This window comes from Schistocerca gregaria, chromosome X, assembly GCF_023897955.1.
Source record: "Schistocerca gregaria isolate iqSchGreg1 chromosome X, iqSchGreg1.2, whole genome shotgun sequence".
Lineage (NCBI taxonomy): Eukaryota > Metazoa > Arthropoda > Insecta > Orthoptera > Acrididae > Schistocerca > Schistocerca gregaria.
Window position 1 is genome coordinate 568,177,654 of NC_064931.1, and position 20,161 is coordinate 568,197,814.

The following is a 20,161-nucleotide window of genomic DNA, read 5'->3' on the forward strand; positions in this document are numbered from 1 at the left end:
TGGTGGAGTTTCGGGTTCCGCTGAATAGGTCAGGATTTCACTACACTCAGCTGGTGGCTACACGTGTAGCAGAGCCTGTGTGGCGTGGACTGGACAGTTTTTTTAGGTTAGAAGGCCTCAGGAAAGTACGGGGTGGGCTGCAATCTCAAAGGGTGCATGGCAAATACAGGACGTGCTTGGATCAAGGAACAGTCAGAATTGTAGTTGTAAATTGCTGTAGTTGTTCTGGGAAAGTTCCTGAGCTTCAAGCGCTTATAGAAAGCACAGAAGCTGATATCGTTATAGGTACAGAAAGCTGGCTAAAGCCTGAAATAAGTTTTGCAGAAATTTTTTCAAAGTCTCAGACAGTGTTCAGGAAAGATTAGGCAGAATTGGTGGTGGAGTGTTTGTGTCTGTCAGTAGTGGTTTATCTTGTAGTGAAGTCAAAGTTGATGCTCCGTGTGAATTGGTATGGGTGAAGGTTATACTTAACAGCCGAACTAAGTTAATAATTGGCTCCTTCTACTGACCCCCAGACTCTGATGATATAGTTGCTGAACAGCTCAGAGAAAATTTGAGTCTCGTAACAAATAAATACCCCACTCATACAGTTATAGTTGGTGGGGACTTCAACCTTCCCTCGATATGTTGGCAAAAATATTTGTTCAAAACCGGTGGTAAGCAGAAAACATCTTCTGAGATTGTCCTGAATGCTTTCTCTGAAAATTATTTCGAGCAGTTAGTCCACGAACCCATGCGAATTGTAAATGGTTGCGAAAACTCACTTGACCTCTTAGCCACAAACAATCCAGAGCTAATAGAGAGCATCATGACTGATACAGGGATTAGTGATCACAAGGTCGTTGAAGCTAGGCTCAATACCATTTCTTCCAACTCCACCAGAAACAAACGCAAAATAATTTTATTTAAAAAAGCGGGTAAAGTGTCCCTAGAAGCCTTCCTAAGAGACTATCTCCTTCCATTCCAAACTGACTATGCAAATGTAGACGAGATGTGGCTCAAATTCAAAGATATAGTAGCAACAGCAATTGAAAGATTCACACCTCATGAATTGGTAAGAGATGGAACTGATCCCCCATGGTACACAAAACAGGTCTGAACGCTGTAGCAGAGGCAACGGAAAAAGCATGCGAAGTTCAGAAAAACGCGTAATCCCAAAGATTGGCTAAAATTTACAGATGCACAAAAATTTGGCACGGACTTCAATGTGAGATGCCTTTAATAGGTTCCACAACGAAACACTGTCTCAAAATTTGGTAGGAAATCCAAAGAAATTCTGGTTGTATGTAAAGTACACAAGTGGCATGACACAGTCAATACCTTTGCTGTGCAGTGCCAATGGTACTGTTACCGACGACTGTGCCGCTAAAGTGGAGTTATTGAATGCAGTTTTCCGAAATTCTTTCACCAGGGAAGACAAATGGAATATTCCAGAATTTGAAACTCGAACAGCTGCTAGCATGAGTTTCTTAGAAGTAGATACCTTAGGGGTTGCGAAGCAACTCAAATCTCTTGATATGGGCAAGTCTTCAGGTCCAGATTGTATACCGATTAGGTTCCTTTCAGATTACGCTGATACAATAGTTCCTTACTTAGCAATCATATACAATCGCTCGCTCACCGATAGATCTGTACCTACAGATTGGAAAATTGTGCAGGTCGCACCAGTGTTTAAGAAGAGTAGTAGGAGTAATCCATTGAACTACAGACCTATATCATTGAGGTCGGTTTGCAGTAGGGTTTTGGAGCATATACTGTATTCAAACATTATGAATCACCTCAAAGGAATGATCTATTGATACATAATCAGCATGGTTTCAAAAAACATCATTCTTGTGCAATGCAGCTAGCTCTTTATTCACACGAAGTAATGGCCACTATTGACAGGGGATCTCAAATTGTTTCTGTATTTTTAGATTTCCAGAAAGCTTTTGACACCATTCCTCACAAGTGACTTCTAATCGAGCTGCGGGACTATGGGGTATCATCTCAGTTGTGCGACTGGATTCGTGATTTCCTGTCAGGAAGGTCGCAGTTAGTAGTAATAGACGGCAAATCATGGAGTAAAGCTGAAGTGATATCAAGTGTTCCCCAGGGAAGCGTCCTGGGACCTCAGCTGTTCCTGATCTACACTCCTGGAAATGGAAACAAGAACACATTGACACCGGTGTGTCAGAACCACCATACTTGCTCCGGACACTGCGAGAGGGCTGTACAAGCAATGATCACACGCACGGCACAGTGGACACACCAGGAACCGTGGTGTTGGCCGTCGAATGGCGCTAGCTGCGCAGCATTTGTGCACCGCCGCCGTCAGTGTCAGCCAGTTTGCCGTGGCATACGGAGCTCCATCGCAGTCTTTAACACTGGTAGCATGCCGCGACAGCGTGGACGTGAACCGTATGTGCAGTTGACGGACTTTGAGCGAGGGCGTACAATGGACATGCGGGAGGCCGGGTAGACGTACCGCCGAATTGCTCAACACGTGGGGCGTGAGGTCTCCACAGTACATCGATGTTGTCACCAGTGGTCGGCGGAAGGTGCACGTGCCCGTCGACCTGGGACCAGACCACAGCGACGCACGGATGCACGCCAAGACCGTAGGATCCTACGCAGTGCCGTAGGGGACCGCACCACCACTTCCCAGCAAATTAGGGACACTGTTGCTTCCTGGGGTACCGGCGAGGACCATTCGCAACCGTCTCCATGAAGCTGGGCTACGGTCCCGCACACCGTTAGGCCGTCTTCCGCTCACGCCCCAACATCGTGCAGCCCGCCTCCAGTGGTGTCGCGACAGGCGTGAATGGAGGGACAAATGGAGACGTGTCGTCTTCAGCGATGAGAGTCGCTTCTGCCTTGGTGCCAATGATGGTTGTATGCGTGTTTGGCGCCGTGTAGGTGAGTGCCACAATCAGGACTGCATACGACCGAGGCACACAGGGCCAACACCTTGCATCATGGTGTGGGGAGCGATCTCCTACACTGGCTGTACACCTCTGGTGATCGTCGAGGGGACACTGAATAGCACGTCAGTGCAAACTGTCATTGAACCCATCGTTCTACCATTCCTAGACCGGCAAGGGAACTTGCTGTTTCAACAGGACAATGCACGTCCGCATGTATCCTGTGAGACCCAACGTGCTCTAGAAGGTGTAAGTCAAATACCCTGGCCAGCAAGATCTCCGGATCTGTTCCCCATTGAGCATGTTTGGGGCTGGATGAAGCGTCGTCTCACGCGGTCTGCACATCCAGCATGAACGCTGGTCCAACTGAGGCGCCAGGTGGAAATGGCATGGCAAGCCGTTCCACAGGACTACATCCAGCATCTCTACGATCGTCTCCATGGGAGAATAGCAGCCTGCATTGCTGCGAAAGGTGGATATACACTGTACTAGTGCCAACATTGTGCATGCTCTGTTGCCTGTGTCTATGTGCATGTGGTTCTGTCAGTGTGATCATGTGATGTACCTGACCCTAGGAATGTGTCAATAAAGTTTCCCCTTCCTGGGACAATGAATTCACGGTGTTCTTATTTCAATTTCCAGGAGTGTATATAAATGACCTGGGTGACAATCTGAACAGTTCTCTTAGGTTGTTTGCAGATGATGCTGCAATTTACAGTCTAGTAAGGTCATGTGAAGACCAGTATCAGTTCCAAAGCAATTTAGAAAAGATTGCTGTATGGTGTGCCAGGTGGCAGTTGACGCTAAATAACGAAAAGTGTGAGGTGATCCACATAAGTCCCAAAAGATATCCATTGGAATTCGATTACTCGATAAATAGTACAATTCTCAAGGCTGTCAATTCAACTAAGGACCTGGGTGTTAAAATTATGAACAACTTCAGTTTGAAAGACCACATAGATAATATTGTGGGGAAGGCAAGCCAAAGGTTGGGTTTCATTGGCAGGACACTTAGAAGATGCAACAAGTCTACTAAAGAGACAGCTTACACTACACTCGTTCGTCCTCTGTTAGAATATTGCTGCACGGTGTGGGATCCTTACCAGGTGGGATTGACGGAGGACATTGAAAGGGTGCAAAAAAGGGCAGCCCGTTTTGTATTACCATGTAATAGGGGAGAGAGTGTGGCAGATATGATACGTGAATTGGGATGGAAGTCATTAAAGCAAAGACGTTTTTCATCGTGGCGAGATCTATTTACGAAATTTCAGTCACTAACTTTCTCTTCCGAATGCAAAAATATTTTGTTGAGCCCAACCTACATAGGTAGAAATGATCATCAAAATAAAATAAGAGAAATCAGAACTCGAACAGAAAGGTTTAGGTGTTCGTTTTTCCCGTGCGCTGTTCGGGAGTGGAATGGTAGAGAGATAGTATGATTGTGGTTCAATGAACCCCCTGCCAAGCACTTAAATATGAATTGCACAGTAATCATGTAGATGTAGATGACACAAGAGCACAAGAAATTTTAATAAATACAGGAATATGCTAAAGGTGCACAATATCGCACACTCTTTTTAATATTCAGAATACTGAAATTACTCTAAATTGGAAGTAACATGTACAAAACAGTATTAAATTATCAAAAGACACTTTGTTAAGTATTTTACTTTGTGAGATGATGTCTTGATATTGTCAGAAAAAGAAGATGGCTTACAACGTGCACTGAACCACCTAAATAACCTTTGTAAACTTTAAAATGTTGAGATTTCCAAGATGAAAATGATGGCTTTCTGGGTCAAAGATTCTGTCCAATACAAAATCATTTTGGATAATGTGATTTTAGAATAAGTTTCATTCTTCATAGCTTTGGAGTGTCAGATTGGCTTGGAAAGTAATAAAAATATAAATGTAAAATTGACTAAATTTGGAAATATGTGTGGTTCTATTCATAATGCATTGAAAAATAAGACCAGACAAGAAATGAGAGTAAAATTTTATAAGAATATGGCTTTTCTAGCGCTTATTCATGGGAGTGAATTCTTGTTACCTGCAAGAAGAATAGTAGGCAAAATATAAAGTGTGACAGCTGCACCAAGAAATGCCCAAGCCATAGTTACAGACAGCTCAAGCTAGCAGCATGCCTGCACATTTACAATTAGGTAAAATTTTCACAGTGGTGAAATGCACAAGACAAAGCACAGAGCAGTGCAAGTTGAGCAACTGACCAATGTAGATGTGTCTCCAGGTGTATTGTTCTGCTTGGCATTGGTCATCTGGGTTGAGCTTAATGCCAACTTCCCACAACATGTGTGGAATTATTTAGACAGCACAGTCCACTTGTCCATCTCATTGCATCACAGCTGTGAAGTACATGGTGCCCCGTGGGTCGGTAGATGGTTATCGGTTTTGTCCACTCACATGTCCATCATTGTTACTGTTAAAGGACAGATCAGCATCAGGCAAGCTGCCAGAAATTTCAGCATTCCATACACAATTCTCCACTGACATTTGAAGATTTACCTGATCAGACCACATGATCAATCATTGAAGAGTTTACACTCTTTGGGAACAGTATTTGAGCCCATCTATTCATCAAAGGTCTATACTGTGACTACGCGATTATGAGAACACAGCCTTTTGTTATTAGAAAATATTGTTAATTTATCGTAATAAATCTACCATTGTGTGAACATGTTTCCTGTCAATTACTGCCACCACGCCCTATACCCTGAGCACAGTGCATGGGTGCAGCAATAAAACTGGTCCACTGCATCACTAACTAGTAAGTGGCGATCCTGCATGCACCCGCTTCACTGACGGTTCCAATGTGATCCATAGGCTAAACACATGGTGAAAAACTCTCATTGGCACATGTGTAACACAGAACTGTGAGTGGAGTGACAATGACATCATATGCAAACCATACTTTGTTAGCAAACAGACAATTCTGTGCTTGCCATGAGTCATGTAAGAAAAATATTTGTACTTTAAAAGTTTATTATTAATATTTTTGTGTGTGTGTATTATGTGTCGAATTACTTTTATTGTCTGCATTTGCTTGTCTGAGAACTTGACTCCAAGCCAAGATGGTGACTTTAGAGGAACTGCAAAAGACTATAGAAGATCTGCTAGCAGTCAACCAGAAGCTTGAGAGTGAACTACAGGTACACCCTGCATGCATGGACTCTACAAGCCCAGAGACAGCTTATGAAAATTTCAGCATGTGTAGCCCTGCCATACCAACACCTCCTACTGTTGCTGGAATACTAACAAGTGCTGGGTGGGTGATGGTTGAGCTGCCCCCTTTTGGTCCAATGAACCACTCATGGGGATCATCCAACTGGAGGCCATCTTTCTGAATAACAACATAACATGCAACCTTGCCAAATCTGGACACATATTGAGCCAGCTTGACCATAACTATGCTCCCAAAGTTCAGGACATAATTACCACCCCACTGATGCAATCTTTATATAAACAGTTAAAGGAGGAGTTGATCCTTTGTACTTTGTATCACAAGAGTAACGGGTGCATCAGTTGCTGTGCCACCAGCAGTGTGGTGACAGGAACCATCTCAGTTTCTGTACCATCTGCAGAGCCTAGCACAGTGTGACATGATCCTGAACTTGCTGCTGTATGGTATTTGGGTGGGAAGCCTTCTTGCACAGGTGCAGACAGTCATAGCCATTCAGATCAACATACGGCTGTACACCATTGCTGACTTGGTTGATCAGGTGCACAATGCACTCATAACGACACCCTGCAACACAGTTGCAGCAGCCTATGACGCTGTTCCTCCACCTCTGCAGGCGCACACACCTCCCACACCCACTGCATCAGACATTGACCTGCACCAGCTAGTTCAGAACTAGGCCACACAGGTGGCAGTTCTCAGCTCACTGTTGTTGATCTGTTCCCACACTTGTGGACAGAGCATAGCAGGCACTGTGGTGGCAGCCAATCTAAATTCCAACAATCCAGCTTGTATCGCCATCAATGCACCATAAGCCAGTTTAGCAGTAGACCACAGAAGGCAGATCAGTTGCCAACTGGCTTCTGTTGGTACCGCACCCACTTGAGAACAACAAGGTGCTAGCCATCCTGCTCACACCCAAGTGCCAGCTGCAACTGGGCTTAGCCGCACCTAGCTGCAGTGTCTGTTCATGCCAGAATGGGCTGGCAGTGTCAGATACCTTATAGACATGGGTACTGTACTGACCTGTCAGTATTTCTCTGAGCTGTGCTTAGTGGCCAAAGGTCCACTGAGAATCTATCTTTCATGGCTGTGAATAATTCAACAGTAAAAATGTACATCACACACTAACAAAACTGGGATTTCAGATTAAACTGCACAGTCACGTGAACCTTCACTGCAGCTGATGTCAATGAACCAATTCTGGGTTTAGATTTTCTTAGACACTAGAAGCTGCTTGCCAATATCACATATTCCCAGCTGAAAGGCACAACCACAAGTTTGAAGATAGTGAGACAGCGGCAGCAGGTTGCTCTTTTCAGTGTAAAAGCAGATAATGTCCCAGACCATATGCAGACATCCTCAAAAAATTTCTGGAGTTCATTCGCATGCCTGATGTTCCCAGGGAAGTGAAACATTCAATAGCCTACCTCATTATAACTACACCCAGTCCTCCCACTTTGTGCCATCCACGTCAACTCATGTCCAGCAGGCTCACCGCAGTGAAGGCTGGGTTTGAGGCCATGCTGCAACAAGGCATCATTCAACCATCAAGCAGCTTATGGTCCTTTGCCTTGCACTTATTCTCCAAAAAATACAATTTGTGGTGCCCATGTGGAGACTATCATGCCTTGAATTCACAGTCGGTGCTAGACTGATACCACACCTTCAAGATTTTAGTCATGCCTTTGCACGCTCAGAAATTTTCAGTAAAATCGATTTCTGAAGGCATTCACTCAAATTCCAGTGGGGGCAGAAGACATTCAAAAAACGGCTATCATCACACAATTTGAGCTCTTTGACAGCATGTTACATTACATCCGGCCTTTGGAATTCTGTGTAGACATGACAACGTTTTGTGGATGGCAACTTGCAAGGTTTATTGTGTTGTTTCTCGTATGTTGACAACATTTTGGTCTTCTCAAAGTATTCAAGTTCCACTATCACCACCTAGCAACCATCTTTCAGCATTTGAGTGAGACCAGCATCATTATTAACTCCCTCAAGTGCACATTCAGTGCCACGAAAATAGTTTCTTGGATACTTAATCACAATGAGTGGGTCCACACTCCTAAAAGACAAGACACAGACAATCTTAAACATTCCACACCATGAGACACATAAAGAGTGAAGACGCTACTATGGCATGCTGAACTTTTTTGTCAGCCCCATCTCCCTATCGCTACTGCTGTGCAGGAGCTGCTGACAGTAGCTTTATGTGGCCTAACCATGAAGTGAAAGACTCCAATGCACTGAATGGATGCAACTGAAAATAGCTGCGCCAAAACTAAATGAAACCTCACAGAATCGATGCTGCTCATGTACCCAGTGTATGACACTGAACTGATGTGGTTGTTGACACTAGCCAGACAGCAATAGGCACAGTGCTTCAGCAGCACGTTGGCAGCAGCTGGCAGCCACTCAGCTTCTTCTCATGGAAGCTATTGATATCACAACACACTTGGAGTGCTTGTGGTGTGGAGGCAGTAAAATACTTCTGCCTGTCAGTAGAAGCCTGTTCCTTGATTATTTACACCGACCACATGCACATCGCTCACACATTTTGGGTCAACACCACAAAATGTTTGCTGCATCAATCCTGGCAGCTGGAGTCCATGTCACTGTTTTCCATGGACATCCACCATATTTCCTAGATAGACAATATCATCACTGACTGCTTGTCCCATGTTTGTGCCATTGTCTCATGTACTGAGAAGTTTGAGGACAGGAATGACAATCAACTGAACAACCTCCACCATGATGCCTCCACCACCCTACGTCTTGAACTAGTGTCTATTCCCAGCTCCACCCATAAGATATGCTGTGATGTGTCTACAGGCGAATTATCACAGAGAAATTCTGATGCAGTGCTTTTGACTTTATCCACAGACCATCATATCCCAGTGTGAATCTACTGTGTTACTCATCACTGTGCATTTTGTGTGGCCAGGACTACACAAAGACTGCCATCAATGGGCATGCACCTGTACCACATGCCAATGTGCCAAAGTAGAGAGGCACCATCATGTACATATTTGTGCCTTTCCTGACATGACATGCCACTTGGCACGTGTCCATGTGGACTTTGAGGGTCTGCTTTCTCTGTCCAGCAGCAAGTGATTCCTGATACTGACAGTGAACCATTTCACTTGTTGGCTGAAAGCAATGTCCGTAATGGACATCACTACCAAGACCATCATCACAACCCTTATTGACCCCTGGATGACGCGTTTTGGATGTCTCAGTTGCATCACAAGAGACCAAGGATACCAATTTGACTGTGTGCTGTGCAGTTGCATAGAACAACTACCTACCACCTGACGTCTAAGGGCATGGTACAGTTGTTCCATATGATGCTGAAAGCTGTTCTCTGCTGTGGTACCACATGGATGGAAGCACTCCTGCTGGTACCCCTTGGCTTGCAAGTACCACTGAATGAAGAAATTGGTGTTTCACCTGACAATCTCAGCTACTGACAACAGCTCGCCATTCATGGAGATTTCATGGAGTATGTACCACTGCAACGTACCACTGCAACATGATGCCTTGACCCCGCTATTGGCAGATTGTCTGCGCACGCATATGGCTGGTCTCCGACTGTGCACACTCAGATAGCATGGCACCTGCAAAGTATTTGCACATGCTGATCTGCAGCGCTGTACATATGTAATGTTGTGCACCAATGTGGTAGAACCACTACTTTAGCTTCCCTACTTAGGGCTGCACTGTGTGATCACCTGCAGCAAAAAACAGTCAACATCAAGTACAACAGCAAGTTGACTAAAGTCTTGATTGAACGAGTGAAGCCTGCTTACATCTTATCCACTCCAGCATCTGGTCATTTCTTTGATTCAGTGTAAGATGACTTGTTGATGGATGATACTTGTAAAGCTACCATACAGGAATGCCCTCCAGCAAAGCCTGGACCCACACCAGCCACTGATGCAGGTATGCTTCCAGCTGTCACTGCACCTCCAGGTGCACTTAGATATGGTGTGATCTGGGGAAATACAAGTATGGCAAACAAGCTTTCAAACTTCAAAAAAGGGCTATTAGAATAATGAAAGGGGTTCCATGTAGAGTGTCAGGCATGGAAATATTTAAAGAATTTGAAATAATGAGTCTTCCTAGCTTATACATCTATGAATGTGTCTGATTTTTGAAAACTCAACAGGAATCTTCAACATTAAATAACCAAGTTCATAACTGTGAAACAAGGAACTGAGATGATTTTCACAGAAAAACCCAAAAAGGAGCACTGTACCAAAAAAGTGTAAACTACCAGCCCAAAATGCTTTTATTGCATTGCCTGCTACAATAAAGAAAATTAAAGAATTTCATAAATTCAAGGTAGATCTTAAACAGTTTTTATAACAATGAAGGATATCTGAAGAAGGAAAAGTAATATTATTTATATACACTGATATAAAATATTTGCATTTATTATCCAAGTTTTAGAAACAAATTAAATACAAGAAACTATATTGTAATTGACTACATCCATGCAATTATATTGTTGATGAATGAATAAAGAGACTGAATTGAACTGAATATAATTTTCATTTCAATGAACCTATCTCAATGCTCAGTATATCTCTACCCTTTAGTTTATTGTAGACCTTCATTACCATATACTAGGGTGTCTGTTGGTAGAGTCTTAGGTGTTGTGTTGGAAGCATGAAATTTTTTTGTGTCTAGTGTTGTACATATGTTTGAAATGGTTTTCTTCCATTACCTTAGAATTAGTGTGTGCAATGATGATTATCTCAAATATGTGCAGTGCTGAGAAAGGTAATATTTTTAGGTTCCTGAAAAGTGGGAAACAGAATGTTCTTGCAGAGGTAGCACACATTTCTCTAACATTTCTTTTCTGAAGCAGTAGGATTCGAGATGTGTGACTTGAAAAATCCCCCCCCCCCCCTAAATTAAACCATATCTAATTATGAATTCAAGAAAACTGTGCTACACCACCCTACTGCTGTTTATGTCTGTTACACCAAATAGCATGTCTATTGCAGAAGCTAGGCTGTTTAATTTAGTAGCTAAATAATCTATATGTTCTTGCCAGGTTCGATTTTTTTCCAAGTTTAATCCCATGAATTTGATGGACTGAGATTCTTCTATAACTTTATTTTTATGTATGATACAGATATCACTGATTTTTGATTGTTTAATTTAAAACTGAGTAAACAGGATCTTTGAAGCATTAAACTTCAGACCATTTAGTTGAAACCCTGTATCTAGGCTGCTTAGTCTGTTATTACAACACTTGGAATTTCACTCGTATTTTCTTTTTCAGTATGTACTGAAGTATCATTGGCAAACATGACTGGTCAGGCACTCATATTGAGAGGTGAATCACTTATGTAAAAGAGAAACAAGATTGGTCCTCAGATTGAGTCTTGAGGAACTCATTGTGAAATTGTATCCCACGGAGGGACATAATTTTTGTCTCTGAGCACTATGGGACTTAACATCTGAGCTCATCAGTCCCATAATTTATGGTATTAGATATTATGGTTACCCCTTGATTCCTGTTTGTCAGATATACCCAAGGCACTATAGATAATTTTGAACTGTATACACATGTATGTTATGTATAATAAGTTACTATGGATCATTATCTGATCAATTTACCATATGTACTTGTTTAATGAAGGACTGATAACCTTTCTGTTGTTATCTTATGCCACTCACAGTCTACCCTACCATCTCCTTCTGCAACACCATTGAGAACAGACTACTCTTCCTTGCCCTTAAACCCATATACTTACCTGCCAAAACTTCCTCTCACCTCTCTACTTGAAGAGCACAGCTGCACTATAAATAATAGTACATTTTGCAGCTGAGATCCTAAAGGATCTTCGTTTTTTCACAAAAGTGAACATATGAATAGTGGAGAAAATGATTTAAAATGGGAATTACCTGATGGTAATGAGTGCATGTAGATTTCTTTATGATAATAGTGTAAATGTGGAATACATAATTTTTATAGAAACTGAGGGTAAAGGTAAAAAAATGAACAGAATAGTTGAATAAAAATCATTATTGTACAAATATTTATTGATTATATTTGGTCATGTAATGCTCCAATAAGCACATCAGTCAAGAATTGCTCCATTTATAGAAATATATTAAATTCATTATTAAAAATACATTAACTTGTTTTTCATTTGTACAAATGACCCTGCAGATAGAATGTGATAGTTACATTTCAAAAATACTAAATGAATAAAGTTTAATTTTGACATAAAAACTGTCTTAAGAATGTTTTTTTCCCAGTTCATTAATATAATTCGATATCTATCATGTATCACTTATTAGGTTCATAAAATTAATCATAAACTCAAAGAGCACCTTACGCGTTCCAGTACGAAGTCTGTTAAATCCTTTACCTGCAACATAAAGATGTAAGATTTTATCATCATCTTCATCTTCACAATGACAATAAATAAAATAAGTTATTTTTAAGCCACAGGGGTAAGAAGTCAAGCACAAACCAGATATACTTATTGGTATTAAAACTATGATCTAAATGCTTATTTGAGAAATGTTCTGCTCTTTGCTACTTAAATGCAGACAGTAATAGAGGAAAAGAGGGTATAAAATGATTATCAAGCACAAATGAAGAGAAAAACTCCTGATGAATTGGAGATGCTAAAAAAAGGACCAATGAAAAGGTTTGGTGTTCAGACAATGTGAGTGTTAATTGGTTAGGCAGAGTGCACATACAATCAGGGACACAATATGAATGTGAGCAATGTTAAATTATGAGACCAAATGAGAGAACTGATATAGAAATGAAATGACAGTAAAAATAAAAAATAAAAATAAAAATCTGCCAGTGAAATACTGAAATAGAAATACAAGAATATGCCAATTAAATATAGAAATAATTATTTTGATGACAATCATAATTTATTTAATTATTTATTATCATCCCAATGATCACATTTGTGATACGGTATTTGTCAGGATACATTTAAACAACTATATAATATCTTTACAAAATTTTTATCTGTGATGAATTCATATGAATCTATCTTATGTTTAATACAATATACAACTAATAAGTGTTTTTATAACATAATTTCTTATGTGCTTGACAGACATCTTCACTGATGTAATTTCATTTGTCACATTAGCTTGAACATATATTCTTATACAGTTGTGCAGAGATATTCACTTATGCTGTAACAACATTTGTCAAGCATGTGGTTCTTTATATTCCAATACAGTTGAGCATAAAAATTCACTTACACTTAATAACATTAGTGAAGCATGTGATTCTTTATAACAGTTTTAAATCTATCCTCATTTTGCAGCTCTTTCATATGTTTTGTTAGTGTATTAAAAAGTTTGATGCCCTGATTACATACATGTTTCATACTTCAGGTCCTTGTTACAGCTTGTATGTGGAGATCTTTACATTGCCGTGTATCATAATTATGATAGTCTGTATTGGTTTTCATTTTGTCCTGATTTCTTTTGATCACCAACAGACATTTCAGAATGTATAATGATGGAATTGTTAAAATTGTCAGTGCTTTAAATGTGTTTGAGGTGGACTCTGGGTCATTATCCGAATAATGCATTTTTGTAAGTTGAAAAACTCATTTAGACAACAATTTGTTTTTCCCCAGAATACTATCCCATATGATGCAATGGACCGAAAATAGCCAAAATATACTAATCTGGTACAGTCATTACTACAAACTCCTGAAATTATTCTGAGTACAAAAATGCTAAAATTTAGTTTTAGTGCTAAGCTCACCACATGGTCCTTCCAGCTTATCTTCTCATTAATGTGCATACCCAGGTACTTCGCCCAGCTTGAAATCCATGCTGATTACTGTTTATCAGAGTGTGGATATTAAGATAATGTGTGACTCGATATTTCATTAGTTGCTCTAAAATCTTAGATAAAGTTGGGAGAAGTGAGACCGGTCTGTAGTTTTCTATTTTAAGCTTATCACCCTTTTTCAACAGGGTGACTTTAGAAATTTTCAGTTTCTGTGGAAACACACCCTCAGTCATTGACAAGTTTGCTATGTGCACCAATGGTTTAGCTATTTGTTTAACTGTTTTCTTTACTAGTATTATTTGCACCTCATTTACTCCAGCTGATATCTTGGACTTGAGACTTTAATCACTTTTAAAACTTTCTTTTCATTTGTTGGAACTGCCATCATACTGCTGGCTGCCTTGGGTGCTTCCATCTTAATCTGCTCCCCAAAGTTCCTGCTTAATGTCTGGGGTACATTTAAACAGTAATTATTTGTATAATTAGAGATGGCATATTTATCTACCATTTTATTCTCCTCATCTTTTAGAATAATTTCCTTGTCTTCTCACAATTTCCCATGCTATTTTAGTTTTATTTCTGGACTGTTTTATTTCCATATCATTACTTAGTGATTCTGCATATGCAATTACTCTGTGGTATATTTTCTTATACCTTTTTACATATCCTATAAAATTTGCATCTGCACACTCCCTCAACTCTGAATTCAGTTTTTTCATGTTTTCACATGATTTCTTAATGCCAAGTGTCATCCAAGAACTTGATTTTATGTGTCCAGTAGACTTGGTTCTGGTCAGTTTCTTTGGAAAACACATCTCAAAGTTCATCACATAAATCGATGCAAATACACTACATGCCTCATTTGTACTTGTTTGTTTCATAACATCTAACCAATTTTCATTTTCTAAGATACTTATGAACTGATGACAGCTGTCCACAGAGATGTTTCTTTTGTAAATATTATTTACGCCTTTATCTTCCGTTGACCTTAAAGGGATTTCAATGGTGAGAGCATTGTTGTCAGACAATCGTAAATCTATGTTTGTTACCTCTATATCAGTTGTTGGCATATTTGGGAAAATGTTATCTATGAGGCTATTGGAGGTGTTTGTTATTCTAGCTGAATTGTTTATGTGTAGTGACATGTTGAAACTCTTTAATATGTCCAAAAATTGCCTTTTTTATTGACTTTCAACTAGAACATTAATATTGAATTCATCACAAAGAATAATCACAGTTTCTTTTTTGTAAAAAGTATTTAGCAACAATGCTAATTTATCATAAAAGACTTCTATGTTTCCACATGGTGACCTATACACTTTCTGACTATGACTTTTTTCATCAGGCCATGTAGCTGGACAGCACCTGATTCAAAAAACTTTTCAATACTTAAGTTCTCTGCTTCACATCTCTTTTTAAATTCTAACTCTTTTCTAAGGTAAATACCAACTTCACCACCTTTTGCAATTTTCCTACTATAATGATTTGCCAGTTTAAATGGATTAATATGAATACTACTAATTTCATGGTCCTTATCCCAGTGTTCAGTAACACACAAGACATCAGGTTGGGTGTTACTTACCACTATTTCAAGTTCACAATATTTGTTCTTAGAGTCATAATCTTTAGAACAGGGGAGTGTGCACCAATGGTATTTCTCCTTTCATTTAACACTGTTAACTTGGAGTTTTCTTTATAGCTGGATACCAAAAATCCTGTTGTACCAAAGGCTTCTTGTTTCTGTTGCTTTTCCTACTTGAAGTGGATCATGCTGATTAATTGTTTATACTAGCTGTGGCAGCTGATGACATTTTAATATTCACTATAGCACATGATGTTTTTAGTGCTTCAGCAAATGTTGCTCTTGTTAAGGTTTTGATTTCTTCTGCTTCTGCCCTCATTTGGAGAGGGATTTTAGGGAACTTTTCCATTGATATACGGCTTATTTCTTCTAGTATCTTTTCACCCATCATCTTTTTTCGATAATAGTTCCTCTGCTGTCTGTGCCTCGTGAAATGATTTCTCACTGAGCTGTTTGCATCCACAAAAGTTGTACACTTAAAAGCACAGCAGATCTTCCTAAATTTATAATTTGTTGACTTTATTTCTTTGTTTACACATGATTCATTGATTAGATCATGTCTGTGTGGCACACTTACAATGAGAACCTTTAAATTTAGATCTGACAGTTTTTTTTAGAGTTGTTTGAAGTACCTCTGTTATTAGTTGGCTTTCATTTTTGAATATGTCATTTGCTCCACCTATCAGCACACAGCATGTTACAGTCTTAACTAAGTTTTCACAACTAGTTACTAATTAAATAAGGGGAGCACCAGGTTTGGCAATGCCTGTTACTCTAAATAATAATAGTGCAGAACAATACCTTCTCACAGTGCATGATATAAATAGAAATGCATTTTTATTTTTTTATTTTTTTTACTTTTGAAAGTAATTATCTTTTTGTGCAAGTATGCTCATCATATGCAGCTAACAAAGAAAGAAAATTTATTGGCCCCAAATATTACAGTAGTGGAAAATGAAAAACGACCTCCTAAAAGGATCTATGGTGGAAACATTGTACTTTTGTGGGACACAGACAATGTTAAAGGCACTAATTCAAAGTGCTTTGCTGCAAATTGAATGAGAACCAAATCTGAGAAAAAAAGTGTACACAGCAACTCTATTTTGCTTACTAATAATATAGTCTGCTGCTTTGAGCATGGATTAGTACACAGTATAGACATGTTAGACCAGCTTTGATATACATGGAGAAGAAAAATTTCATGCACTCAGACTTCACTGTGCGATCTCTCACATACTAGCAATACAAAAATGCCTCTCAAAATTGCGTACTGCATGTATTTCTGGCAGTAAATGGATGTTAATAATTGGCAGAATGGCAACACTGTAATCATATATAATCATATCATATATATCTCTTTCAGCACACAGCTCAGTGCTGTGCGGTTAATGCAGTGGATAGCGTTTTGGGTTTCCATGCAGAAGGTCGAGGGTTTGATTCTGGGTGGGGGCATATTTGCTTTTATTAGCTAAATGTAGTCTGCATGGTACAGTATCATCATACAGTGATTACAGTGACATTTGCAGTTACATACTATGAAAAAAGAAATGGATGTACCATTGTTTCATTGGTCAGCTTTTAAAGAAGCTGTTTGCATATTGTGGACGTGAATTGTTTCATGCCACAACATCTACTAGACACCAAATCTGTTTTCTGTGCTCCCTCCCTCAATTGTCCCATTGAAATTATTTGCAAAGCATGTTGCTAGCCCTACTGATGATGTAAGGCAGTAACAAAATGTAATGGACTTGAACGTGGATATAATAATAGCTGGGATTAACTGATGGGATCATTATGGGAGGGTACACACAAAACCAGTTCAGAATATAGTAGATGCAATGGTGTGAAACAATTCGCATATATGACATGCAAAAGGCTTGTTTTTACAAGCTGACCAGTGAAAATGATTGTACTTCCATTTCTGTGTTCATAGTACCTTACTTCAGATGTTTTGTAGAAGACTCACTGTACTCACTGTATGATGATTAAGACACCAGATACCATACCACACAGACTACATTTAACAAATAAAAACAAATAAACCTCAACCTAGAATTGAATCCTCGACATCCTATATGCCAACCCAAAAGGTTATCCACTGCATCAACTGCACAGCACTAGTACTATATGCTGACAGAGTTAAGTGACTGTACATGTGATTACAGTGTTACCAGATTGTCAATCTTTGATGTCCATTTACTGCCCGAAATATGTGGAGGACAAAATTTTGTGAGAGACATTTTTGTACTGCTAGTATGTGAGGAATTGCACAACGAAGTCCAATAGTTCAAATTTTTCTTCACCTTGTATGTCCTATTTGCGGAATTAATAGATTTATAATGAAACATTGTGGACCTATGGGAGGCCGGATGCTTCTCATTGCACATTAGGTATTAGATGTTTATCAGTGATGGTTGTCTTAGGAACATATTGATGGTTCTTGGTGTTGTCCTGGACTGAAGTGGTATTAGGACTCATGTCTGGATGACTGCACAAGGCGACTAGCCACTGCTGATCACATGAAGACTGCATGATAAATCATGAACAATTTTATATACAGAATGTCAGCTAAGACAGTATCATTTATGGGAAACTAAATTGTGAAGTCTTTTCTTGTACCTCATAATTATGTGGTCCATCTCCAATGATCAGCTAAGAACATAACTGGGGGATGGGGTGGAGGGAAGGAGGAATGATGGTATGAAACTGTGTTACTTTCAATGGCTTGTTGAAGGAGCACTGAAGAGTGCTATATTCATCCACAACATCTTTCAATGTATTCCTTTGATGTTCATAGAATAGTAGAGACACACACTCTTACAAGATGATAGTTCTGTGCCCTAGGTTCTCACCTTATCCAAAGATTATATGATTATATGTAAATTGAAGGTGGAGGGGGGGGGGGGGAGAAAGGAAAGGAATGAGAAGAGATTACTGACATCAGTTGCATCAGCATCAGGACATTATAGGGAATCAGCAGCAACAAGTTAAAATGTGTGCCAGACTGACGTTTGAGCACAGCAACTCCTGCTTACTAGATAGGTGCATTAACTACTGTGCCATCTGGGACACAGTGTTATCGCAACTGCACTGACTATCTCAGATGCCTCACAGCCAACCTGCAATCCCACCAGGCACCACCTATCTACAGTTCCTGTCCATTTCCTCCATGCTCACCACTCTCAGATTCCATCAGGTAGGACATACTTGTGCGTCCACATTGAAGGAGGTGGATCCATTGCCCATCTAGGCAAATCAATTATATGAATGTGTGGTGTCTATTCTTTTGGACATTTCTGAAAGAACAGACACCATGCGGAATCCACAACTGTGAGACATTATATGTATATTGATGTTGTGGAGGAGGGGGGGGGGGGGGGGGGCGTGGAGAAAGGAAATGAAAGGAAAGGGAAGGGATTATTTATGCCAGCTGCATCAGGACAATATGTGGACAGTGACTAGAAAAAATGTGTACTGGACCAGAATTATAACCCAGGATCTCCTGATTACTAGGCAGGTGCATTAAACACTGTGTCATCCAAGAGGCAGTGTTATCACAACTGTGCAGACTATCTCAGCATGCCTCATGGCTGACCAACACTCCCACCAACTACCACCTATCTGCAGTCCTTGTCCATTTCCTGTGTGCTCACTACTCTGAGATTCCCACTAGAAGTCAGGTGCACTTGTGCAGCTGCAGTGAAGAAGGTGGACCAATTGCCCATCTGAGGCAATCAATTATATGAATGCATGTGTGTGTTCTTTTGGATATGTCCTCCTGCAGTAATCTCAGAGTACCATGCAGGGAGGACATGGACAAGAACTGCAGATAGATGTTGTTCAGTGGGAGTGTGGGTTGGCCATGAAGTGTGGTGAGATAGTCTGTGCAGTTCCAATAACACTGTGTCCCGGATGGCACAGTGGTTAACGCCCCTGTCTAGTAAGCAGGAGATCTTGGGTTTGAATCGAGGTTGGATACACATTTTCACTGATCACTGCTGATTTCACACAATGTCCTGATGCAGCTGACATCAGTAATCCCTTCCCTTTTCTTCCCCCCCCCCCCCCCCCTCCCTTCCCTTTTCTTCCCCCCTGCCCCACCCCCCTCCACAGCTGCAGATTCCATGTCCAAAAGAACACACACCATGCATTCATATAATATTATTATACGACTGCTAACATTAATGTACCTCACATAGTATGATGCAAGAATAGTGCTTGGAATAATATTAAATGACCAATGTGACAGTATAGTTGTTTAAGGTGCACTGAGCATTTATCTTCAGAAATTAATGACAAACAGCTTACAGTTATCAATGCTTGTTAAATTTAGCACCTTAAAAAGACTTCTCTGGCTCTAATTTAAATTATATGAGTAGCAATTCATAATAATTATTCCTGCACTATTTCGTGTTATGACCACATGTGGCTGTCATGGCAATGACTGTTAGAACATTACATAAGCAATCCTTAATAGCAACTGACTAAGGCATGGTCCACTGTCCTATATAAAGACTTATACAAAAAAGTTTTTACAAAATGTTCAAATTCATAGTAATTACATGTTTGATAATAACATAAAAGATGTAGCAAAAAGCTACTGATCTTATCACACCAAAAAGTATCTGAAAATGAATTAAAATAATGTTCTATCTTTAAAAAAAGGTAGCAAGACA

The 20,161-nt window shown here is 40.0% G+C and overlaps 1 protein-coding gene across 1 annotated transcript in view; it reads right to left on the bottom strand.

Annotated features, from left to right (window-relative positions):
- Nucleotides 1-12,132: 12,132 nt before the first annotated feature.
- LOC126299343 (protein tyrosine phosphatase domain-containing protein 1-like) overlaps nt 12,133-20,161 on the bottom strand; it is a 584,390-nt gene continuing 576,361 nt past the window's right edge. Inside the window, exon 13 of the mRNA XM_049991191.1 lies at nt 12,133-12,494. Coding sequence (XP_049847148.1) covers nt 12,406-12,494 — 89 coding nt within the window. The 3' untranslated portion in view covers nt 12,133-12,405. The remainder of the gene's footprint in view (nt 12,495-20,161) is intronic.